The sequence below is a fragment of the Vidua chalybeata genome, chromosome 3, assembly GCF_026979565.1.
Source record: "Vidua chalybeata isolate OUT-0048 chromosome 3, bVidCha1 merged haplotype, whole genome shotgun sequence".
Classification (NCBI taxonomy): Eukaryota; Metazoa; Chordata; class Aves; order Passeriformes; family Viduidae; genus Vidua; species Vidua chalybeata.
Window position 1 is genome coordinate 67,667,775 of NC_071532.1, and position 27,496 is coordinate 67,695,270.

General features: G+C 37.0%; 1 protein-coding gene across 1 annotated transcript in view; it reads right to left on the bottom strand.

Annotated features, from left to right (window-relative positions):
* Positions 1–27,496, bottom strand: part of SLC16A10 (solute carrier family 16 member 10) — a 65,883-nt gene that overhangs the window by 20,528 nt on the left and 17,859 nt on the right. The window contains exons 2-3 of the mRNA XM_053938756.1: positions 5,189–5,333; positions 1,685–2,123 (exon numbers count right to left, since the gene is read on the bottom strand). Of these exons, the coding sequence (XP_053794731.1) occupies positions 1,685–2,123; positions 5,189–5,333 (584 nt within the window). The remainder of the gene's footprint in view (positions 1–1,684; positions 2,124–5,188; positions 5,334–27,496) is intronic.

Below are 27,496 nucleotides of genomic sequence, written 5' to 3' on the forward strand. Positions count from 1 at the left end.
ACTGTATTAGTATTTTTTTCTTAGGGCACTTGTAACCAGCATCCCTTTCTAGCAGTGTGGCTGGTGTCAGCCACCCCTAACACTGGGAAAAATTCAAGAATTTCAACATAAGAGCTGTCACTTGTCTAAAGATCACATCCCTTTTCCAGTTACTACAGTTTTAAAAATACAATAAACAATGAAATAATAGTAACTTTCATTTTCAAAAGCTGAGAAAAGTAGTCTCTGGTTTGATAGATCTACCAGTGAAAAACCTTATTTTTTCTTATAGCCTTTGACTTATTTGTAAGTACATACTTCTATGTACTTCTGGAAGTACACAAAGTGTGGCTTTTTTATCAAAAGCAGACAAAACTAGGATAAAAAACATCCAGAGCTATCTACTTGAGCTGAAGTATCTGTGTTGAAGGGCACAATCCATGCTGTGCCTTCATAAACACTGATTTATTCAGATCCACAGGGACTTTAAATAGAATCGAGTATTTAGATACAAGTAAATTAAAATGAAAACTTGTGGGTTTCAGGGAGGGATTTTGACAAGAACTATTCAGTCTAAGTTTTACTAAGAGCTGAAGCGTCCCCTCTCAAAGGAGGCATACAAAGCCTCTGTCTACCATTGAAGATTTTTTTACAGAAGATATTTATTACCATTCATTTCACTGTTCTATCATGGGTGAAAAATGAATATTAAAATGACCCTTCCGTTTTCATATTGAGTTCTACTAGCTCATGCTCTATCAAATATTCTTAATATGAGGATGTATAATGGTCTCAAAGCAGCATCATTGGAGACTCCGAGCTTTTCCCCACCTTTCCCTTCTAAGCCTTTTGGTTTACACCCCTTCAGTTAAGAGAGCACCACCAGCAAGCTGTCCAAGAATAATTCACCATTTAAACAGTGCAATGTGTGTCAGCCAGCCTGATACAAATGCATGCATCTCCCAGTTGCTCCTGAATTTCTTAGTTTAGGAGTATACTACAGGGAAAAAAAAAAAACCACCTGCTAGGGAAACAACTCTAGCACATGTACAGCAAATGGCTAATACACATCTTCCCCATCACCAGAAGACTCCATCAGCTGCTGTAGACAGCAATAAAAGACAGCTCACCTGGCAGCTGGGAGGGACAGGGTAAGAGGAGCAGTTACATGAATGCTAAACTAGTAAACTACAAGGCTGAAGTTTGAGAGACAGAAAAATCCACATATTTTGCTTTTAATAAACCTGAAAAATGGTCAATACAATAGATCCTAAAAATTGACACTTTAACAAATCTCAATACATATGAACAAAATTTACTCTTCTAACATGTTTCCTGTCATTTACTTCTTTCACACTGCATCTAAAACACACAAGTGTCATTTGCAATGTATGCATCTGAGTACCAAAATAAAGAATTCTCTTAGGAATAGTATAGAATATTTTTCAAATCTCTCTTTTCATTGGTAAAGTATTTTAAACCTTGCATTGAGACCAAAGAACAAAGATTTGAACTGGCTTAACTAGTACTTCTGATTAAAGCACTCTTTTAATAAGACAACATCCAAATTAATTTTGTGTTTCTCCACAGCACAACTTGCAGTTTAAATCTGGCTTCCTATCACCAATTGCTTCTTAATCAATAACACAAAGGCAAGTATGTATAGTTTCAAACACATCACACCTAGGAAGAAATGTGCACTTACCAAGTGAACATAAGGCACAAAGTATCCAAAAAGTGCAGCTGGAATCCCTAAAGCCCAGATTCGGTAACTGAGAACTTTGAAAACTGAGAAATTGCAAATCTTTTTCGCAGGAGGTAATTTGAATTTTCCCTTCTTTCCTCCCTCCTTGTCTTTGGTGTTGGGAACAAGAGGTTTGTATGTAAATCCAGCCAGGAACAGAACAAACATAAGGATGCAGAGGACTCTCAAGGTGTTGAACAGGTCGACAGAGTCGATGAGGACCCTCAGGAGGAAGGGCAGTGACACAGTGAACAAGCTGCTGCCCGCAGTGACAATGCCATTCACGAGTCCAAGGCGCTTCTTGAAGTAGTGCCCGAGAATGACCAGGGACGGCTGGTAGGCAAACGAGCAGCCACAGGCAAACAGGATCCCGTAGGTGAAATACAGAGGTTCAATGGTGCTGTACCAAAGGAAAAGAACAAATCATTAGTGTTTGGTAAGGCAGTGGATGCTCATTCACCTGGAAGTGACAACAAAAGAGCTTCACAATCAATCAACGTAAGTCACTACTGTAAATAAGAGTTTGTGTATACTTATAGTTGAATAGCATCAGTTGAATAGTTGAATAGTATCAGATTAACTCAGCAAGTATTCTATTGATCTCCTTCCACTGAAAAATTTCACAGAATTCACAGGTAAAAAAAAAAGAAAAATTACATTCAATTATAATTACATCAAATAGTGTGGCTAAAAAAAGTTTTAAAAATCATTGTCAGGGCAAATAAGCCAAATGTAAGTTCAACTATTGCTGGGTTTTTGGATTTTTTTTTTTCCCCCAAAGAAAATTGTACTGTTTTGATATATACATTTCTTCACTGTGCTAGGAGTTCAAATGTAATACTGAACTCTCCTCATGAACACAGAGAAATCAAGTAAACATTTTGTTATGAAAATAAGGTAACAAACATGGCAAACATCATTAATACTGAAAAATAAAATATTTAAATACTGACAAAATTTTGTAATGTAATATGTTAATAACTTATAGACTCTTTAGGTATTATTTTTTAGACAAATAGTCTCCTTTGGAATAAATATTTTAAATTGATACATATATTGAATATGCTAAGAAAGAACTAAAAAAATTGTTAATAGGGAATTAAACATTTCATCTTATAGTAAGGTGGACCTCCATCATAAGGTTCACTATTATTACCATTTACTCTACAACTGAAATAAAGCAGACATTGTAATTGATCACATGTGATCAATTAAACATGTGATATCAATAAAAAGTACTTGTGCAAGAAATGTTAAAAGTATGAAGTAACAGCATCAGTATAATTAGTATAATTAATCACAATTATTAATCAGTATAATTAGTGCAAGAAACATTTTTTAACATTTACATGGAGGCAGGGTGCAAGCAATTTTTATATGAGTTTTCTGAGGTGGCACATGAGAGTTTATATAATTTTTTATGCTATGTTTACAATGAACCCTCACCCCTTGTTTTATCAGTTCCCATCTGCATTTGAAGCACTTCTGGAAAACAGTTAATATTTTTAACTTTTTTTAAGGAGTATGAATGCTTTACATAGTGCTTTTCATCACAGGATGCAACCTGCCAGAACCCCTGTGTAAAAAAATAAGATTCCACAAGCTTCCTATGCAATTAAAGAACTTCTTAGAAAACAGTATTTGACTAACCAAGGTCTGACTCCAGGAACTCTAAATTATAAAAATAATTATTTGTGTAACATAATATTGTCACTTTTTATGTTAAACTATCAATTTCTGGAACTGATGATACACAACATAAGCCAGCAGAAACAACATATGGAGGACTTATTACCTTTATTAATGGAAAATAACCAGGAAATATAAAACCAGAAGTTACAAAATGAGAGGAGCAACATCATACAGTGAAGACAGCGAACTTTTGCTTCCATATGTAAATTCACTCAAAGAGTCTGCAGCACAACATGCATATTAAAATACTGTCCTGCATTATAAACACTTACATCTTAATTTCCTGAGACATAAAATTTATATTAAGAAATTAGTGCAATGCAAAAGCAGTAGATCATAGTAACAGTTGTCTGCTTTACCATATTCTACTTGTAGAACACTGACTTCTGTATCTGAACTATACTCCTTTAATGAAATGATAACATCACGGGCATAAATCATTTTAGTGTGAGTAACATAATGAAACACCAAGTATGCACATCAACCTGGCATGTACTCTTACAATAATGCACCTCTCAAAGTGCTCTTCAAAGTTTAGTTAAGCTGAAATATTTGTAAAGCCTTTACCAAACAACTTGCTCTTGCATGTCTCTTCTGTGCCCTTGTTCCACTGGGTATCAGACAAACCCAAGAATGATCTTTATCTAATGACAAGGGTGGTTTAGTACTCATCACTCAACATACTACTAAGAAACAAGGAGGAAGAAAGATTTTTGCACGGCATCTTTTAGTTTTTACCTCACATTTAGTAAGAAGTGGGGGGTTTGTTCGTTTAATAAAATTAATTAAGTCAAATATTTGCACCAGGATTAACCATTCAGATCACAGCAGCTCACATCCATCTGATTCAGAGTACAAGCACAGAAAATATATTTTCACAAGCTTTTTGCCTGTGTAAATACATTTACACCTAAGTGGAAAGCTCTTCTGAATGTAGCTTGATTGTTCCTCTACTTATTCTAAGTGTGGGGAGAAAAAAATCGTCTGAGAACTAGAGGTAACTGGATTATTTTCCTGCTACTCTTTACACTCTACCTTCACTAACCAATTTCTGACAGTGACTAAACTAAGTAAATTTCATGTTTCCTCATCTTCTACAAGGTACATGCAACAAATCAGTTGCTCTTGAATTTCTTAAGATTTACTCTGCAAAAGTTCCATGTAAATGAAGAAATGAAAAGAAACATACAAATTAATTGTAAACCAGAAGAAAAAAAAACCAAAACAAATAAGCTTTATTTAAAGTCAATATACCAAGGTTTTCTCTAGCCCCATGTTTGGCAATTGGGCCAGTAAGAACAGAAGAAAACATCCAATCTCACTAGAATTTCAACAGCTTCCTGGAGACCCTACTGTGTTTTTATCACCACTTAAATTGTTTCAAAAGAAAATTAAGAGGACGGTGCAAGAAGGGAAGACAACAACAATGTTTATATACCTGTTATACAATATACATCAAGCAAATATATAAGTTTATCCTGGACAATGCTGTTGATTTTATAGCACTAGTCCTACTGTTGATATATTTATACATAGTGGTTCCTGTTAAATGGGGACTCTTGTTTTTATTTATAAACATTATATTTTTAAAAATACCTTTTAAGTTGAAAGTTCACAAGTCATAATTTGAAAGACAAAACCAAACCCAAATAAAACAAGTTTTCTAAAGATAATATAAAGTACCACTGTTTAACCCTTCTGTGGATTAGATCAACATTACAACACTAAAAAATTTATAAAATACTTTGAAAGTTATGAATTTAATTTTTTTACCTTACAAAAGAACTTGAAAGGAGTCCAACAAGCCCTACTGCAGCTCCAATAACAGCTACTTTTCGACAACCAAACAGGTCTGTGAATATGCTGACTATTGGGGAGCAGAAGAAGACCATTCCCATAGAAAGAGAGCTTACCCATGCTGCAAAATAGAAAAAAAAAAAAAAAAAGACAACATTTTAGAAACCAAGTGATTTCAGCTTTCAGTTAATATTTGTTTTCACCTAGGATTTTATGTTACTGAACTAAAGTTGGGTAGCATCTGGGTAACTATTTAAAAAACATTTAATTACATCTTAAAATGTATTTACCTAACATGGTAAAAAAAGCCTAATAATTTACATAATCAACTAATTTAGATTTTATCAGCTCAAAGAATGCTATTAACTTTTTTGTAGCTATTACTTCTACTTTTTTTTGTTTATAAACACACAGATACTTGTCTAGTAACTAACCTAATATTCAAACTGATGTCTAAGTCATTAAAGATACCTTTGAGGATCCATATCCATTCTGACATAAGTTAGTTCATTTCACTTGACTTAATGCTAGACCTTAATGACTTTAAACAGGTACATTTGCTGAATAAAGACTAATAATTTTTAAGCTTCATTACTAGATGTAGATTATACTGAACATCAATAATGACTAATCAATAGACTTTCAGACTGTAATATAAACATTAGGAATGTGATTTTACTTTAGACTAAACAAATTTCAGTTGGTAAAACCACTTCCATACATAATGGGAAATTTTCACTACTTTTGATACTACTTGAGCTTTACAGACATTGTGAAAACTGGACTTGGTTTATTAGATCATTCAGATTTGATTCAGGTGAGTCCACCATAGTTTCAGCCTCAAGTGGGGTTTTTTAGCACAGCTAATAGTCACAACTAGTATTTATATATATATATATATATATATATATATATATATATATATATATATATATATATATTTATATATATATATATATATATATATATATAGTAACATATATATTGGAAATGTCCCCACCTATATGGGGAAAGAAAATGGTCTGAACAGGAAGTGGGAAAAGCTGCTAATTCAAAATTAATTGGAAAAAATATTTTAGCTTCATTTCAAAATGTACAGAAGACAGGACAACTCTTTCAACCTGAAAGAGTTTTAAATTTGTGTAATTGGAAGTTTGTTTAGAATACTTTTCCTAAAAACATAGTTAGATAAACAGTTGTTATTCAGTGATGAAGGCAAAATTATCTGGAAAAGCATATAACCACAGGACTAAATGAAGTATATTTGCAAGTAGATCTGCCACTACCAAGGCTTAGGAGATAGGCTGTTGAAGTGCCAATGAACCCTCCACGTTGTCTAAGACCTCATCGTGCAAGGCACTAAAGACAGAAAAAGAAGCCAACAAGTAACAACTTGTTTCTTCCATGAGTTTACAATGTAAATGAAAGACAAGAGAATAGACAGCTAGAGATAACCAGAAATGAGTACAAGAAACAAAACCTTTATTTTAGGCCAAACAATGATTTCAACAAACCATGGCCTGACTGTTTGGGGAAGGGATGTGTGTTACTGGGATTTTTTGATCATGTGATAAAAAATAGAGTTTCAAGGCACAATCTAAAGAGTGAGGTACTTTTATGGCCATTTCCTGTGTAGGACTACCCCATACTAGCCCTGCCAGCCTTGCACCTCTGCAGCAAAACCTAGAGCTGTGTGAAGGGACAGCATAAGAGACTAGGAAGAGCAAAGACCCCGTGACTCTGCCTGAACAGCAAAGACCAAGTTTATGAACAGTCTAGTCCTTCCCTGCAGTTGAGGAATGCTCAAGAGCACCTTGGGTGTGGCAGGACATAACTCCTCTGATACCTGTCCCCTATTACAGCCCTGATGGCTACTGATGGGACAAGACATTACACAAACCAGTTTGTAAACACAGTCTGGGGGAGGAGATGCTCTCATACAGCCCGGAGACCAGCCAGTTACAAAGCTTCTAAGAAGTCCAACTTCTACAAGACTCCTCATCCTTTTATTTATCTTTCCCAGAGTGATCCTGCCATTTTTACTGTCCAAAGGAAATTGCAAACACCAGGAACAGAATCTCCATTTCAGCCTGTCACCCTCCCAAATAAATGGTGGCTACACCACCATGAACAGTCCTGAGCACCTCTGCATGATTTGCAGGGCAGCATGAAGAATCAGAATCCCCCTCCTGCAAGGCCAAGAGGCAGCCAAGTCTTGAGAAGCATCCATCGCAAGTTTCAAGTGGTATGAAGGTACCAAGGAATGGCTGAACCACCTGTCACCCTTCCTAGGTGACAAAAAGGTACAACAAGATAAAAAGACAACAGATAAGAAACAAGCCCACCAGATATGACTGATTTTGAGAGTCCAATCTCACATGGACCCTATTCATGGTGACGAAACAGGCAAAGAAAGGCGGCATACGAAACTGAGCTTCAGTAGCGTGCATAAAGTAACAGACTAAATTACTTTAGAGCTACAGGCTGTGATTTTATTTCCATTCTCCTTAGTGAAGTCAAGGTTTACAGTGTTTTTTAATGGCCTATACAGCTAATAAAATAATTGAAATATAAAAGGCTGAAGTAAAGACATTCAGCTCAAATTAAACTAACAACATGTTGATTTTGTCTCTTTGTGCTTCCAGGTACTCATAAAAAAACTATGCCTTTTTTATCACTTGATTCTCTCTTATTATTACAATAAGAACAGGGCAGAGCCTAAAAGAGAAGGTTTCCACACTGGTCTTCAACACAATGGACAGTTAAGATAAATGATGATGCCTTATCTGAAGCATTTCAGAATGGAATGGTCATGTTGGAATAAGTCCCACTGCAGAAGTGGGAGACCATGCTGCAACCTAATGAAAACTGGAACCCTTTAAATTATTACTTCAGGTTAGTAAGTTGCTCTCATTAGCCTACAGAAATGTAATTTAGAGACATGGTTGGCATGTCTTGTATGAACAGCTTTATTATTTATTGAAAAGAATATTCTTGAAGTTAAACTTCATATCTGTACACAGATCAAGAAAATGTACTGCCTTATTCCTTTGTGAAGAAACCTTGCACCAAAAATAAACAGAACAGTACGTGAGTAAATATTTAAATGCCCTAATGCAAATAATTCTTGCTGTGATATCTTCATTCTATAAAGAAATTTGTTTCTTTAAAATACATTCAATAGAGCCAAGTAATTTTTGATCTCACTTTAAGTACGTTTTCAAGCACACTTTTTCATGCAGTATGAAAAATGTACATGGAATTGTCTTCCACATTTTTTCAAACAGATTTTACAACTGTCCTAAGTAATACAAGAAATTACAAGTGCAGCTTGCCAGAATACTGAGAGCTCTCTAGAGCAGTTATTACATATTAAAGTACTTCTCCTCCAGGCTACTGGCTGCCTTCCTAACACAAGCTGGCCATATTCCAGAGCTGCTAATTCAGATACTAATACAGCACCTAATTGCTACATATAACTGCATTCATATTCATACACAAAACATTTTGATTGCTATAGAAAAAAACCTATTTCTACTTTAAGGACTTTAATATTCCTTAAGGCACTGAAAGTTAAGAATTAGCTCCACAAAATAAGTAATTTTTATAGTTTTAACAATTCCCAGGCTTCCCTAGAAGATGGAAAAGTAGTCATCCTTAAAATAAAAGTATTAGACCAGAGAGCAGCTGTACTGAAAAGTCTCTTTATTTGTTCTGTGCCACTGAAACACCTAATGGGTTACAAAAACTCAACTTTATTATATGAAAGTCACAGCTACATGTTCTTCCCTGATCAGGTCACTGAAAATCTCACCATATATTATGATATTTCTTTAATTATTTCTTCTGTTCAAAAGTATATAGCAATGCAACTATACCACATACTCCAAAAAATATGCTGCTGTTCTACCACAACTCTTTAAAAATTAAAAATTTATTATTTTACATAGTGTCATTACTATAAATATAGTATCTAATATCTGAGCATTCTCAGAATTATTTCCACTGTCACAGTTAGATTACACAATACACATTCATCTGCCAAATTATAAACCAAGCTATTAAATTTTTTAGTTCATTTTTTAAAGTCAAGCATTAGGATTTACAGGACAACAAAAAAGAAAACATTATTATCATGTTCCATTGGAATGCTTTATCATGCACAAATTTAAATAAAGGCTACTTGTCCAAAACATTCTTGTTTAAAATCAAATTTTTCTAAGCATTACAATAAGGAACTTAGCAGTTTTATCCTCAAGTGTCTTTCAAGTGGTTGGCTCAACACAGTAGTAACACCCTTCAGTCTTTAAGAAGCTTCAAGATTTTTTTTTTTTTTTAAATATTTTCCCTTGAGACTGTTCTGGTTGAGAAAGGGAACAACATGCTGCTGTCCAGAAGACAAGCAGTATGAGGCAAGAAAAATAAAGGCACTTAGTAACTTCTAAAAGCTCAATAAACTTGAATAATATTTAGCTTTCACTAAGTTATTAGTTACAATTTATGCAAGCATAAGGAAGCCTGTATGTACTCTCCCAGCCTCAAACCATTAACAACTGAGAGACTTCATAAGCCTATTATTATTTGTTTTTCTTTATACATAAATTTGGACATTACTTCTTTTTCCACTGTATTTTTCAATATTCTGGCAATCTCCATGAACTGCCAAGCTTCCGTGGAACACTGGTGTATTTTCAGCATCCACAACTTCTTACAGCAAAAAACTCCATAATTTAAATATGGAATGGATAAAAGACCCATGCTTCTATTATGGCCATTTACACACATGGATATTCTCTTCAAAGCAGATGATTGGCTGCCATAAAAAGATTTATTATGAGAATAGTTTGGGAATTTGAGAGATCCTGTTCTGGAGGAAATTAAAGTAGCGTTGAAAGTTATTTCTGGAAATAATTTGCATGTCTCCAGCTAGTATTAATAATTCCTTGCCTGTTAATTCACATTTATATGGCATTTAATTTTTAAAACAACAAGATAATTGCAATGCTGTGTAGATCAAAGATTGATTTAGCCCAGAATGCTGTCTCTGACCACCACAAAGTACTTTGACAAAGACCTCTGGAAAATGGGCTAGCATGCTTTTTCCCCTACCTACATCCTCCCAACATCCAACAATAAGCAGCTTAGAAACTGCCTAAGCAGAATGTTGCATCTAACCATTCAACAAGAACATTTAGTTCCATCAATATTACTTTGGCTTCTCTGCTTTTGTTGTAATCAGTTGCAGACATGCTCAGGCACCAGCACCACATTAAAAAGAACTCCCCTTGGTTTTGAACTTACTCATATATAATTCCTCCACTATAAGAAACAAGAATTAATCATCCCTGTTGAGGTTCCACTTGAAACTCATTATTTTATATGCCCTGATCAGATCTGTTAATACTAATTTTTTTTCTAAAATGATGCAACTTTTTGATTCAGTCTGTCTTTGTACAGAAGATGTACTTTGCCCCTTTATATTGCGTACATCTCACTGTTTCTGAGACCAGGTAGCCAGAACTGCATGCAGCATTTAATAATAAGTTTCTTTGCTAACAATTTATTTCCCAGTCTCTATGTTCTAATTGTACTTCCTTTCCCCCCCTCCCCTTTTTGTTCTTTATGTATTGCAGCTGCTTCAGAGTAAATGTTTATAAAACTATCCATGACCTTATTTTCCTACAAATGCTAATTATGTCTGAAGGTGTAGATGCCTTTATTTTTACCACTTATTTGGATTACATTTTTCCTCATGAGACATTGTACGTAAATTGAATTTAATCTGCCACATTAATCACTCAGCAATAACAGAAGAACACAGCAAGTCTAGTGGTCAGCCACCAACACACCCCTATCTGAGGACACACTAGAGTTTGAATTTGTTCAGCATGCAGAAGACATGCAGCTCAAAATGAATATAATCAGTGTCTCCAGGTATCTAACAGGTGATTATTACAGAAATAAAGCGATCTTCTTTTCAGTCGTGTACAGCAATGGGACAAAAACCCAACTAAAACTGCAACAAAGCATATTCCAATTAGATGCCATGAAAATTTTTACCATAAAGGTAGGCAAATTTTAGCAAGTGTGACCCAAAAACGTTGTGGAAATTCCTTTCTTGGGTGTATTTAAAACTTGACTGGACAACACCAAACAACCTGATCTAACTCAGAGGTTCAAAGTATTTTAACTTGGCTGGCTTTGAGTGAAGGGTATCAGACCAGATAACCAGAGAATCTCCTCCAACCCAAATTATTCCATATAATTTATGGAACAGTACTGTTCTAAACCCCTGCTTCTTGGAAAACTGGATTCTGAAGATCACGTTACACATTAGCCATTCTTCCGAATAAAAAAAAAATTGGTTGGCAATACAAATTCCTTCAAGTTAAAAAAAAAAAAAACACCAACCTAGTCATAAGATTAAAACGGTTTTTCCCCCCTAAAAACAGGAAGGAGTTGAGGGTATCCTTGAATTCTAAACTAAATAGATCCTAACAAGCAGATCATATGAGACCTATTATTAAAATTAGAGATGTGAAAGAGATGTGAAATTCATTGCTTAGAACTACTGTATCTCCCTCCTAATGATGCAATTTTTCCATCGTTATTGTTTTATTCTTGTTGCCTTGTGCCCAGAAGCACTGGATTATCCTTTGCCTAAGGCACTCCAGATACATTCTTTTTTAACCACTTTTTTTTTTTTCCTCCAGGGAAAGCCAGCAATTTCCAAAAGAGGGAATTGCTCAGCAGATGTTAGTTACCTAACAGATCAACACAACCATTAGACCCAACAAATATTCCAATATCCTCCCATGTCCTCTGAAAGCCTCTGTAGGCCAGCCTCTTGGAAACTGCCACCCTATTTTATCTAACCTATCACTACCCAAAGACAACATCAAATACCTTGTGTGACATGCTTTGCTTACACCTGCCTGTGAAAATTGTTTCAGAACCTGCTCAGTAAATTCTCATGAATTGTGAGGAATTTCATTAGTCATGGGCACAAAAGGGAAAGCAACTGGTTTCCATAGTGCCACTCCTATTACTGAGTAATCCACAGATCCCAGGACAGTATGTCAGTGGAAAAGGAAAGCAGATGTTAAAGTGCATGTACGGACACACTTAGAATCCCTACTGTCAAAAAAGTGCACTGCTTCTTCTATCCAAAAGAGAACTGCTGATCCCATTAGAGGAAGTATGTGTTTAAGGACTAAAAATAAATGTATGACATAATGCTGCCACAGGAAGTATCCTATACTCTGAACTCAGGTTACATGACTACAGCTTTCAGTTGGCTTACTTTCCTGTGTTTAGTTTGCAGATGTCTGAGCTGGGCTCTCCCTTAAAGCAGTACTATCAAAAAACATTTGAATTCTAAATTACATGAAAAGTCTGAAATACTTTGGGCAAAGATAATTTAGTGCAATGAAGTACCAACTCTTTTGGACACCAAGTCTATCTTGCATGTGCTTTGGAAATCAGAATTATCTGTAAAGGATTTAGTCAGATTTCCATAACACACTCAGAGATCGTGGTCAACACATGAAGATTTATGAACCAGGAACTAGTGGAAGTATCCAACAGGAATACAAGGCATTGGGGGGTTTCCCTCCAACACTCTTTTTTTCTTGTCCCTGAGGAAAAAACCTTTCATTAAATAACCTTATTACTGAAAAATAGTGGTTGTTACGATGCATCTGAATCCAATAATTAAATATTAGTCACTGAATCCCTACAAAGAGACATGTCAACAGACACCTTGTTTCCATATCACAAAGCATGAAAGCACAACCTCTGCTTTTTAATGAGGTCATTACCAAGCAGTTTCAATTAGTTTATTCTGAATGAAAGATTGAACTCCCAGATTTTGTCAAGAGCTGTAAGCTTTCCTGTGTTTATAGCATCTCTTCAGTGTATTGCCTCTTGACCATCCAAAATGCTGCTTTGGGTTAATGTATGCCATGTTGAATTTAATGCAAGAAGGTGGAAGGAAGCACAAACTTGCCAACATGTTGTAATACTGCTGTACAAGCAAAGCACGCTCATAGCTATAAAAAACAAAACCCAACATTCTGTGTAAGTCAAAACATAGGCTTATTTCTTTCAAGGCTTCTTACACCATATTCTCTCGCATGATGTGGGACAGATACACCACCAAGTACCAGAAGAGTCACATATATCCCTAATACAGTGAGCCTCCCCAAGCTTGCCATTTATCAGAATTGGACTAATCTCACCCTCTGCCTCCATAAGTAATGACAAGACAAGCTCAGAATTTCTACTGAGATAACTAACTCCTTGTGTGCATAAGCAGCAGGAAAGCAGAACAGTGGGGGGGAAAAAAGAGTATTCATATACTGACAAAACATCCCACACTACTGCAACTAGGCAATTATTTAAGTACCTTCTGATTTACACTTGCTGTATTAACACAAGCTTAGGCAGAGTGTTGTAGCTTTTTTTTTTCCTTGTTGGCTTCCCCTTTAATGGGATAGTAATGGTAAACACAAAGCAAGTACCATGGGAAGCTATCACAAAATTTTCATCAAACAACAGGGGAGAAAATATAAACCTGGAACAGTTAAAGATGTACTTATAGGCCAACAACTCTTACTATTAGAGAGACTGCAGCTCTTCTACATGCTTTAAAAAATTAGAGGAAAGTAAACAAATGCTTACATTAGTAGAAGCTAAAACAAAAGCTAAAAAGTGTAGTGTTAGACAAAATATTGCTGCTAGATTTTAAACTGTTAAGCCTTCAGGAACCTTTAAAGGAAGGCTGAAGTAAATCATTAACTGAAAAACACGTGCATTTGGGTTTCATAGCAAACTGAGCTTGACCTTTGTCACTTAATAAAGTCTGAAAATGCTGTGGTAGGAAGAATAAACAAGGAACAAATCGATAAGAAATGGCTGTAACCACTTGTTTTTCCATTTAGGAGTCATACAAGAATGTTTTCTGCTGAGACTCTTTTCAAAGTACAATGTAATCACATTTTTAACTAACAGCCTAAAAAACTGAGCTCCAGAACTGATTTTCAGGCACATTTTTATCTTTCCTTTCCTCCCCTCAAATTAGCACTGGTTTGTTTGTTCATAATTTTTTTAACTCCAAACAGTTGAAGACCAAGAATCATGCTCTGTTTTGATTTAGGATCAGTAATTTTCTGCATCAGGAAGTAGTAACTATTAACTTCAAAGATTACATTCTGATTTTCCAGAAAGATTGAATCCTAACTGCTCTCCCAACCAAGAGCTGCATTACATTCAAAACATATCTACAACCAAACATTATACAATGGTCTCATGTTTTAGAGCTATAGCATAGATTAGACCTCAAGATTCAAATTCCTAAACTCTTAATGGAGCTATCATTCTTCTTTCTTTCCCTCACCTCACTTGCACTGGGGCAAGACCTGCAAATCAAGGTTGCCCTTTAACTGACACAGGCATTCATTTCACTTCTACAGAAGTCCTTGTGAGACCATGAAGATAAAAGCAGCATGATAAAGAAATCTTACTTCACAAGTACATTTGGTACACTATTTGAAGTTCAGGAGGACAGATTGCCACCAAGCAACTCACAAGCTAACCTTGACTTTTCACATTAAAAGATCCTTCTGAACCGATCAGGACTGGCTAAAAGACCCCATCACATGTCAGTAACTTCAGTTCAGCAGATTCTAACAACTTTTCTTCCCTGTTTACATCGACATATTCTCCTTATGTTCTGTACATCCCTACAAAATAATCAAACTTCAGGTTTTCAATCCCTACTCTCAAGGCTCAAACTGTTATCTAAAAGATATTCCCATGTTACAAACTACTCTTTCCCACACTCTTCACCCCAAAGCAGTCATCAGTCAACAGGCATTTTAAGCAAGGGACAGACTAGTTACCATAGAGGAAAAGGCAGACTAACAAAACTCTATTATGCAGGCCAAATAAAACAGAAGAACAAGGAACTTTAGGGCAAATCATTTAGATACTGCAAAAAGTAAGTATTTTTCAAGGTAAGATCTGATTGTTTAACTTGCACCTGCTTCAGAGGGGAATCTGTATTTGCACAGAAACAACACTGCCTATTTTGCAACACAACTTTACAGACCAAAAATCAGACAAATGTTCAGAGCCGCATGCCTGCATTTAATAATACAAGTGCAAACACTGAACTACACAGCAAATTTCTCTCTTTGGCATTTTAATACTGTTTTGTACTATTGTTATGTGGAAAATACGTTTCACTTTAAAGCAAGGAACCTTCAGCTAAAGTGAGATGACAATTAACAAGTTCAGTATGTGTCCTTCATAAAGAATGCTTTCTTGTTTTTCCACATAGTTTTATCAATCCTATCACAAATACAATGCCAAGTCGATACAGAAGTCCAAAACTGGATTATTTTTAAGCAACACTAAGAGTTGGATATTGTTTTCGCAGGCTGAAGAAAAAAGGGGACTTCCATGCATTTAATTTTCTTTTACCCACATCTCCTACTCTCTTCCCTTCAAGTACAGAAAACTTCAGTTGAACAATAGGGGCATCTTAAGTTTCTGGACCGCAAACAAATGAATTTAATTAACCTCACCTTCAGAGGATTAATAGTGAGAGGAAATCATTTGCATGGAAAGCTTGATAAGAGCAGACAGCACGTGTGAAGGAATAAATCTTTATGTCAGCATGTGCCCTTTATATCAGTTACACTCACATGCACTCTAACCCTTGCAACCAAGTGAACCAGCCACTCTTAACTCTTGACCTTGTTCTTCTCTCTCACTCCCATGCAAAATTTTCAAGTCTGCCAATATGACTCACTGGGACAATAAACTATTTCTCATTAACTTAATACCCAGCTACCCATGCAGGTATCTGTCTGACTTCCAGCAATCCAAATGGCCAGGTTGCCATTCATCTAGAAAACCTGAACAACTTGCTACACTGCACACACAGTGAGTATTTTTATCTTAGCTAAGCAGCTGGATGTGACTTGCTGCATAGGTCAGCCTGACAGATACAGGACACGTGCAATGCAGCTTGTTGAGCTACTCAGCAGATTTGGAGTTCACGTCTGCATACTTTTAGTTATTACGAACAACAAAGGATTTTTGAGTAGAGTCTCGACACTGCAGGTATCACAGGTTGCAGTTATAATCTGGATGATATTTACAGTTAGTAAAGCACAAAATTTTTTTCAACAAAATGCTTCCCGATAAGCTGTTGAATCAAGACACCCTACCCCAAGATAGAACATACTATCCAAACCCTATTTTCTGCAAGATCCTTAAGTCAAACCAATGGGTAGGGACTTGAGGAAAGATTTTATCTATCTTTAATGTTTGTTTTTCTTTCCAATGAAGGTGGAACAGAAAGAAAAGGAGAATTTGTACATCTACTGCTGAGAAAGATGGCAAGGATTGAGCACCTACCACAGAGGGACTTGCTCTTACAATGCCAGCATGCCCTGAGGCTGTAAGTTATTTCTAAACATGCCACTTTCCCCTAGTTAAAAACAAGCCACAAACCAGAGAAGTGGTTTCTCAGAACAGTGGTTCCCAAACTTGCTTCCCAGGAGGTAGCAGGAAGAGCTGCAGCTGTAGATGCACCCCGTGCTTCCAGAGCTGGAAATGCTTTCCTGGTATCCAGAATTATTCTTTCTGGCTTAAAGAACTGATCCCCTAAAATGTCACGGGGTTCCCTGGGCATCCAGGCATGGCATTAGGGGAATTGGAACTACATGGTGTTTAAGCTTCCCTTCCAACCCAAACTATGCTATGGTTCTCTGATAAAAATGCTTTGGGGTTTGGTTTTTCCCTTAAGAAACACTACTGAGAAACATGAAAGCAAGCACTCCCTAAAATCTATTTTAAAGGAGCACCACACTTATTTCAAGTTAATAACCTAGAGCTGAGGATTTCAATTTGTGGTGGATTAATCTTGGTTAGACACCAGGCACCTACTAAGCCATTCTATAACTCCCCTCCTCAGCTCAGGACAGGGGAGAGAAAATAACTGAAGGCTCATGGGTTGAGATCAGGGACAGGGAGATGAAGTCACCAATTACTGTCATGGGCAAAAAAGGCTCAACTTAGGGAAATTAGTTTAACTTACCAATCAAATCAGATTAATGAGAAATAAAACCTAATCCTAAAATATACATTCCCCTTCTTCCTGGGCTCAATTTCATTCCCAAATTCTCTAGCTCCTCCCTCCAGTTGCACAGAGGTACAGAGAATGGGGACTGCAGAGAGTTCATCACATGTTGTCTCTGCTGCTCATTCCTCCTCACACTCTTCCCCTGCTACAACACTGGATCCCTTCCACAGGGGACAGTCCTCCACTAACTCCTCCAGTACAAATTCTTCCCATACCCAGCAGTTCTTCCTCAACTGTTGTGCAGACCCCTACATTTTTCACATATTTGAGTCCTCTTTAGCATTACAGGTTCTCTCCTTTATTGTATAGTATTACCAAAAATTATATGGTTATGCTTAAGACATCAAATCAGCTCTCAAAATACTGAGTATCCTTACAAATTAAATACTTTGTTAAGTTTTTACATAGATAAAATCCCATCAAAGATAAGGGAGTAATAAAGCCTATATATCCCATATAAAAAACAAAAAGTGTGTATAAACAATCAAAACTGGAATAAATTTGTTGTATAATGCTTGTACTACATTGCTTATTCTTTGACTATGCATTCACCTACCAGCAATTCTTTACCAAAACTGTGGTTAAAAAAACCCAAGACCACCACAACACACACGAGTCCATCAAATTTTGGTCAGGGTTACAACCTTCTGAAGATTCTTTTAAAGAAAAAAATTGTTTTGCTTGATAAAGATCACACTATCTTAGTCATAAAACCAATTTTTTTACTGAGTATTTTGCTGTATTCTGGAAAAAAAATCAGAAGTCCAAAGCTCTTATTTATAAAATAAGTAGGTAAAAAAACCACAAAACTGAGCCAATCATACCACTGGTTCTTTTCTTCCCCTTTTTTCAGCAATGCCTTTAGCTCTTCAAGCTTCTGGATGCCTGTTTTAAAAAGACTCTTTGTACCTGCCATGAGCAAACAAGCAGGAACACAGTGTCCAATATAATTTTTTTTTTTAAGTCTTGGATTAAAACATGGTTACTTCCTTAATGTAAGCTGGTTTGGGTTTTTTTTTTTAAGAGAAACTATAAAATTTAGTCAAGGAAGCAGTTGTCTCCTTCAAATATCTGATGGGAGTTGAAAGATCTTAGGAATTTTCAATGCCCTATTCCTTTACTGTTCACTGGAAAAACTTTTTATTTGTTGAAAAGAAGCCTAAAAACACCACTCTTCCTAGAAACTAATAGTCTTGCTTAAAGTGGGCAAAGATTAAATAATTTCTTGCAATGACACAGCCATTTTTCTTCTGTCAAAAGCAAGAACTGGTACATAAACAGTACCATTTTTCCAGTTATTATGCATATTAGTACATTACAGAATAGTATAACAGTTATTACAAAAGACAAGCACCCAATTATTTCTGCTGAAGGCTCAATCTCCATGCAAAAACATTTCACTCTGATATCTTAGAAGTGCTAATCTAAATAGAACATTTTACATATGTTCTATTTTATCAGCTTGCTACCTAAGCACTAAGTAGCTCAGCTACTACCACCATGTCTACAATCACTTTTACTTCAGTGCTATTTCCAGAACTCTATCAATTAAGGAATTACACCAACAATTTTCCACCTATGCAGTTTAATTCCATATGAATAAGTGAACTATTATTTTCTATTTCTGATTTTAGGGTAAGAGAAGTAGTAAAAATAACATTAAGCCTAACAAAAGTGCTATTACAACAGTAACTGTCACTAGATAATGTGTGAGCAGTTAGATTAACATTAATAACATGTATACAATACATACATTCACATTTCATACAAAAGAAAAAGTCTCACTCTTGTAATGATCTAAAAAGCTCAAGGCATAGTGCTACTTTCACCAACCAGTAAATTACAGCTTCTGAGAGAAGAAAAGGGCAGAAAAAGCAACAGAACAATAAAAAGGGTGTTAAGTGTATTACATGCAAGTTCCTGAACAAAGTTTTTGATTCCTGCTGCTCATGGAGTACAACTCTGAGCTTGGCCAAGGGCTGCTGCCAGCACCACAAGTGACCTTAGCAGGTTGTGTCTTCTGTCAAGCTCCTGATGCTCAGTGCTGGGTTATGCAATGCAAGATTGGCTGCAGGCACACAGGGGCACAGAGAGGCAGTGGCAGGACAGGGAGGCCAAAGAGCATCCTGCCCTGGCTTCCCCCAGGCCCACACCAGGAGCCTTCATCCCTGACAGCTCCAGCCTGTCTCTATGCCCCAAGGAGCACTGGGGTGAAGGCAGGCAGGAATCCAAGCCACAGGCCCAGAAGAGGGGACACTCTGGCCTGTTCTCCTTGGTCTGTCCCAGGAGAGCCTGAGCTCCCACATCCAGGTGTGCCTATGCCAGGGCACTTTCAGAATGGAGGGAGAGTGCGGATCTGGGTCATGGGACACACTGAGGGAAAAGCATTTCAGGATTACACAATTAACTTTAGGGACATTTAGGGGATGAACCAGGGAGATGTTTAGGGGTTTTGGGAAGGAACAAGTATGGAAAAGTAATTATGAGAGGGTAAAAAGCATTGCCCATATGTAAGCAGTTTCCTGGCTGGTATGGTCATCTCACCATGCCCTGCCCCTGACCAGCACAGCCTGTCCTGTCTGCTTGCTAAACTCCCATTTAAACTTCTCCTGGTCAAGGCATCTGTGTTCATATCTGAGTGTCTGAAACAAGCACCTGGAAGGATCCACATTGCAAACATGTATAGATATATTATAAATACAGATACACACACACTCACACTACCAGAACTCCATCCTGTTCAGCTAGAAAGGGGAGTAGGATGACACCAGTAGTGCTGTGTTCATGTGAATGTTGCTATTTGAGTGCCTGTCAGTTAATTTGTGTGGCCAGCTGTGCACACATGTGTACGTGTGGTGTGCACATGCACTGTGTGAGGGTGCCTACAGGAAATATTTTCAGCCTCAGTGCTGGCTACACCAGGGACACAAAGCTGCAGCAGCTTCATTGCTCTAGGGCTGTCAGACCTGGCCCGAGATTTTCCCAAACACTTAAAACTAGTGACATAGCAAAGTTCAGTAGAGCTGGCTAAACAAGACATTTCCAATTCTGAAAATCCAGTTTTAATTCCACCATCTTAGCAAAGGAGTTTTCATGTACAGTGTCCACTTGGCAAGTTTGTCCTCCCGAAGAGCCACTGTAGCATTTACTCCCAGCTACTATAGAGTTAACTGAGGTGTCATCAGGAGCTCTGAATTGTATCAAGTGGTAAGAAGGCATTGCACTAAAATCCTGCTGGAAATGTCTCTGTCAGGTAAATTCACAAGTAGCTTTTATACTCATAAAAAGAGCACTATTCCATCATAAAGAAAACCTCTGGGAAGCCCTGCACTTCCTCCCAAAGACTAGCACAGCATAAGAATTGCTAGGATGGTACACTTTCCTTGCAGCAACTGGAATACAAGTTAGGGAGCTCAGCAGCTGTTCTAAATTTCCATGAAGTCCAAATGTCTACACGGGAAAAAAAAAAAAAAAAAAAAAAAAAAAAAAAAAAAAAAAAAAAACAACCCCACAACCACACACCAAACACCCACTCCCAGACTTCCATGCCTGATCCTTAAACAGAAATATGGAAATTTGTTGTGCATTGCTTGACCTTGATAGCATAACATAATGTAAACTAGCACTAGGTAAAAGTAATCAAACAACATGAATTTTATTAGCATGCCTGCTCATGAGTAGTGTTGGCGAATTTTCAAGTAAGACTGCAAACACAAGTATCAATCCAACAGACTGCACAACTAAACTACTGGGAGTGCAGACAGCAAAAGAACAGTGCCTGTTTTTTAATTACTCTAAAATTATTACAAACTACACTATAGCATGTGCGTTTCAAAGAAAAGCTGTTGACACTCAGCATCCCCCAGCCAACTCAAAGAAAACAAAGAATCAAAAGGCCTGATTGGTTTCAATTTGGGGTGCAGACTGGAGCACAGAAAGCCCTGTGGCTTGTGCTTTATTCAGTGAAAAGCACTGGGTGCCAAAGGAGGATGAAATCAGCAGTAATGTGAGAAGCCTTTGGCAGTTCAAACCTGGTAACAACCACCCCACCGTCTCCAGAAGGAGGTGGCTGCTCTTCAGGGAGTTTCTTTAAGGGAAACAAGAAAAGCTTCACTGTACAGGGAATGCACATTCAGCCCACAAGAGGAAGTGAATCGAGAGACTGAAACTGAGGAGTTGTTAAGTGTTGAGCAGGTTTGTAATATCTGAGGATCGGTAACTCTGCAGGTATGAACAAGACAGGAGTTGCAATACCAAAACCAAGAAAAGCATTAAGCTAATAAGCTCCAACACTAAAGCTAGTGTGGCACTGGAGTCTTGTGTTTCCTTTGGCACCAGCAAGGTAGAGAAAGCAAAAATAGGGGAAGAAGGAAAACTAAGCAGATTTCTCGGATGACAGGAAAGGAGCAAAAAGATTCTAACAAACTGAAGCCCTATACAAGAATGTGTAGGTGAAGTAGCTACCCAAACAAAAAGGGAGTAATTTTAATAACAATTCAGGCAATAGATCTGAAAAGCATATTTTAAGAGTTTAAGGGGTATAACAGATGAGAAACTGCTATTGTGGATCAGAGGCATGTGTTCTTTCCCTTTTTGTACAAATGCAGAGACACGGGAACATTACAACTAATTGGACAATGAATGGGAATGCCTGGGTGTGGAAACACCAGAAAGAATAGCAGGAGAAAACAGCAGCACATGTTGATCACACCTAGATAAGCAGATCAAAGATTACTGTACATCTACATATCCACTCCTCAAAATACCTAAGTCAGTAAAACAAGGACTACATTTACACTATAGTAGGGCACAAACTATAGGTTAGGTCATTGAGAGATAACGGTGGCAAGATATACAACAAGATTGAAGTTATAAGGCAGCCAGGAAAGGGAATAAAGAGACTGAGTAAATTCTAATCTCAGTAATGACTCAGAGGTTGAACGGGATTAAGAGATCCTCACCACTGTGATCTCCTATAGGGCACAAAAGTCCAAATTCAGCACATAACTACCGACCTAAGAAAAAACCCAGCAACATGAGGATTTTGATAGCAGGACTCTCCCATCACTCATTGCACTGGGAGGATTTCTAACAAGACCACTTGCTGCCCAACCGCAGGTACTGAGTACATGGATAGGACTGTGTGCATGTACAGGGGTGAGGGTTGGTTAGGTTTTAGGCAAGTTTTTGGGTTGGTTTGTTTTAATTTTAAAAACGGTCTCCCTATCTTCTAATGGCTCACAATGAAGTTGGCTTCAACATTATTCATCATTCAGATGGAAGGAGATTAATGGGACAGATAAGAGGGGAAAAAAAAGTATACTGTATTAACAGGGGAAACAGTCCATAACTTCCATCATCATATCATTCAGGCATTGAGGAATCACAAATACTAGCTTTAGTACTACAGACTATTTTACATCTGACTCAACCTTTCCCACTATTTGACTGAGGAAAAAATTTCGTTGCAGGAGAAATTCCTGATTTTCTAAATAGCATATAACACTAGCTTATTGTGAAATAAAACCTGATGCAGCAATTTAAATGCCAAACCACTCCAAATTCAATCTTCTTTTCAAGCTGCAATTTAATCATTCTCTCCCTGGGTATTCCTGGCTTATGAACATCACAATTTAAAGACCAATTCAGATAATTCCATGTACCAATAAAATTATGTTGCATTTTAATACATTCTTAGCCAGTAAGTTACATGTGGTATCTGACATTTAAACTAGACAATGCAATGTCACATGTCACCTGCATCCTTCAGTCATTTCTTAGAATTACTTACTCAACCCAATGACACCAGCAAAAACTAAGAGCTGATAAGAAGGCAGTGAAAACAACAAAGTAAAGCTTGTTAAAAAAAAATGGGAAACTAATTAGGAACAAAAATTTGATCTAATAAATTATTCTGCATGAATAATGATCAGCTTGTCAAAATTCATACTGTTTGTTCACGAAGCTCACAGCTGGAAACAGGAGGGATATTTCAGGTCAAGAACGAGGTTCTTTGGCAAAAACTACACAAAGAAGTTTGCACAACTCCTGCCAACATCATGCTTAGCTTGAGGCAATGCTTTAACTTTCAGGAGCTCTGAAGTGAATCAATTAGGAAAAAAAAAAAAACCACTAAAAAATTTCTAACATAGTTACTAAAGGATTCTGGTTGTTCTACAACCAGTTTACTACTCGTAAGAATATTACAGACTTCAATCACAGAAACTTGAAAATAAAAAGACCCAAAGCAACAATGTTATTTTTACGTGTCTCTCTTCCATTCCTAAATGCAACTAGGGACAGGCTCCTTAGAAGACAGAGGACAAATTCACTCAAATTGCTCATATTCAAGATGGCTACTGTCAAACTGGGCCATTCCTGCTTTTCAAAAGCCTGGAAGGAACAAAGCATGAAAGTCTCTATCAATCTTTCTGCCTTGCCCCCCACCCCCAGTCAGAAAGTATCTTCACATAACCTTGCCAAGGCAAACAGATGATGCCATACACTGCAGTATTGCTGAACATAAATAGTAGGTTCACTGACAATCAGAACTAAATATTTGCTAGGTGCAAGTTGGTAGAAGCTTCAAGACCACCACTCTTTTCATGGCTTTAATATAGCCAGATAAAAGAAAAGTATTCTTTTTTAAAAATATAGGGATAGGGAAAAAATCCTATTTTTTTTGTTTGAGAGGAAAAGACCCCAGCATTTCCATGTGGCAAAGATACAACTACAAATTCTTTTTAAAACTACTCCTCAAGAAAAACAAAGGCTCTTCAGTACATAATTAGAAAATTTATATTTTCAAGTATGTTTTCTGCATTTTGCTAATAAACTGGAATAAAACTTAGAAGAACTTATTCTTTTACAAGGTTTATTTCCTTTCTAAAGGAGTACTCTTCTCCCTTAAAAATCTAATTTTTATTCTAGAAAGCACTAAAACAAAACAGAAGTAGTTCTTCACCACAATGAGGTCACCACCTCTAATACAAGACCTCTTCAAAGCAGCAGAACATCATGAACTTTTGCACATCTAAAAGCAGCTTTAAATACTTATCATTCATCAGGCAATCATGAATCCTGCATTAAACTTCCTTTGAATAAAAGGATTTAAGAAAAACAGTGTTTAGATATAATCACTTATCAAGAATTATCTGGATATGCTAAAGCAACATGCCATTCAAAGTATGTTTAACACAGAACTTCTAGCAGCTTTCAACAAAGGGCTCATCTATCATAAAAGATTCTTAGAAAAACAAAGTTTCCATTTGATAAGAGAAGAGCCCTCGGAGGTATGAATAAATTGGGTTAAAGAAACAAGGAGGGGTCAAATTAGCATACAGAGGAGCAGTTACCAGCAACATCCAGAAGGAATCCATTTTGAGTCCCTTGCTGTTTGGCAATATTAACTAATCACCTGGAAATCAGAGAAGAGGTGAAGAGACAAAATTCCTCATCTTAAAACACAAACTCAGGTGACTGCAGCTGAGAGGTGTTTTTTTTTGTTGTTGTTTAGTTGGCTTTATTGTGTGTTTTGGGTTTTTTTGTTTTTTTTTTTTTTTTTTTTTTTTTTTTTTTTTTTTTTTTGAGAGAGAGAGACTATATATGGATGATCTAATAAAGTAATTTACTTTTTAATTTCTCATCAAACAAAAATGGGATAGGACTCCCAAAATTATCAGAAAGCACATTTAGAACACAAGGAAGCATGGATTATGTTAAGAAAATAAATTTTAATGGTGTATCCTCTGCCACTGAGCATTCTGAAGTTCACAGGTATTAAATGCAATTGATGTCAGTTGGACTTCAGCCTCTCCAAGTTCAAAAATCACAGACTGACCAAGGGGAAAAAGGTGTATAACAGCAAAAATTACTTTTTAAGCTTCATAAGCATCAATTACTAGCAATTTGTAAGCATCAATTACTAGATACAGAACACTGTCTTAGATTAATTTCCAGTGTGAAACTCTCTTACTAAGCATTAAAGACATACAACTGGTTTTGTGAGAGGTAACACGTATTAAAAGAAACACTTTACATGTACCAACTTGTATCACATTGGAAGGCGTGACTGATATGCTGAAGGTCAGGGCTGCTATGTGCAGGGACCTCAGTGAGCTGACAAAAGGGACAACAGCAGACAGAAGGAATTCAGAGGCACATGCAGAGTCTTGTACCTGGGATGAAACAACAGGAGCCAGTACAGACTGCAGGTCAATTGCTTAGACAGCAGATTCACAGAAGGGGACATGTGAGACCTCATGGACACAAGCTGAATGTGAGCCAGCATGGTGCCCTTCAGCAACAAAAACTGACTGCACTCCAAGCTGCATTAGCAGGAGCATTACCAGCAGGCTGAGGGACATGGGCAGTCCGTTTTCATGAGGCTCTATCTGGAGCTGGTCTGAGTTTTCTGCATCCCAGAGCAAGAGACAGACATTGATATATTGGACTGAGAGCAAGAGAAGGCCACCAAGGTAACTGTGGGTTGAAGCACCTAATGTTGGAGGGAAGACTAGCAGATTTGGGGGTTTTCAGCCTTATGAAAAGTTTTGGGAGGCACAAGAAGTGCAGATCTTATTGACATCTACAGTTACTTTAGAAGTTACTTAAAAGGCAGAGGAAACATAACTATGCTGCTCAAAGGTGCCCAACTATAACACAAGAGGCAGAAGATGGAGTATGAGATCTTTATCCAAACTTGGCTGGACAAAGGCCCCAAGTCATCTGATCTGACTGAACTTGCTCTGAACAGAGGATCCAGAGATCCTACCCAGCCTATCATTAACACAGAAAACATAGCTAGGAGAGTTTTCATAAACAGGGCTATTTCCTCTAAAATCCACTGCCAGTGTGCTTGAAAGGAAAAGTCACAAATCTTCCTTGCAAATTAACAGGAGGATCAGCACAGCCTTACAAATGGAGGCCCCAGAATGTTTTTACGCAATGAGTTTCTTTTCTCCATAGCTACCAAACACAAGGAAGAAGATAAACAGAAATAACAAGCAACCACATTTTTTGATAAATTAAACATTCTTTAGTTTACCCTAGAGGTTTGTTTGCAAGTGGCTCAAGTTTATAACAGTAAATAAAATATCAATTTTGATAATTAAATTGCTGCCAGAAAATTACAGAATCTATTACATATTTCAGTCAGCAGCTCCCAATTCTCCATCGGAGAGTTCTCATACCACTGAAGACATTGCTTTAAAAGACAAAAGTTGAATTCAATTACTCAAAAAATCTTTATAATCAGGTTTAGCGCCAAGTCAGTTTCTTTTCTCAAGCACAGTCATGCCAGTGAGCATACTGACACAATGCAACCACTCAGTCACAGCAACACAAATCCCATTTTAAAAAAGCAGTAAATCACACAGCCAGGGATGTATGCAGTAAGTTGTGGGCAAAATAAAAGCCCCCACTGCTTCTTATTATGCCATGTTCCTGGTTTGCATTCAAAAGTTAGGGTCTGGAAGTTGTATCAAGGCAGGGGTTGGTCCCTTTTCCCATGCAGGAAGTCACAGGACAAGAGAAAATGGCCTCAAGTTCTATCAGGAGAGGATATTGTGAACTGCATATTAGGAAAAGTTTCTTCCCCAAAAGGGTGGTCAGGCATTGAGAACATACTGCCCAGGAGAGTGGTGGAATCACCATCCCTGTAAGTGTTCAAAAACCATGTGGATGTGGCACTTGGGGACACACTTTAGTGATGGACTTAACAGTGCTGGGCAAGTGGTTTGGGTTTAGAGATCTTCTCCAACCTTATTAGTTCTGACTGTACAATACATGTATGTACTGGTTCTTTTGCATACAATAACTTCTTCATAAAATTCAGAATTTGAACCACCTGGGTTTAAAACCAACTTTCAAGTGCTCAAGAAAGGTATAAAGCAATTCTAATTAACTCTAAATTAGAAATAAAAAGGCATTGGGAAATACCAAATCAAGGAAGCCTCTACTAGCAGTAGTCCAGGAAACAAAAAGGCAACAGTGGGGGAAAAAGTAACCTTCTTTTCAATTTATTCTGCTTTTGATATGCTGTACATAGTGCGATAGTCCTGACCACCAAAAAATGTCAAGAATAAGTCATTTTCTTGTTTGCACAACTGCATTTGTGAAGACCCGTAAGT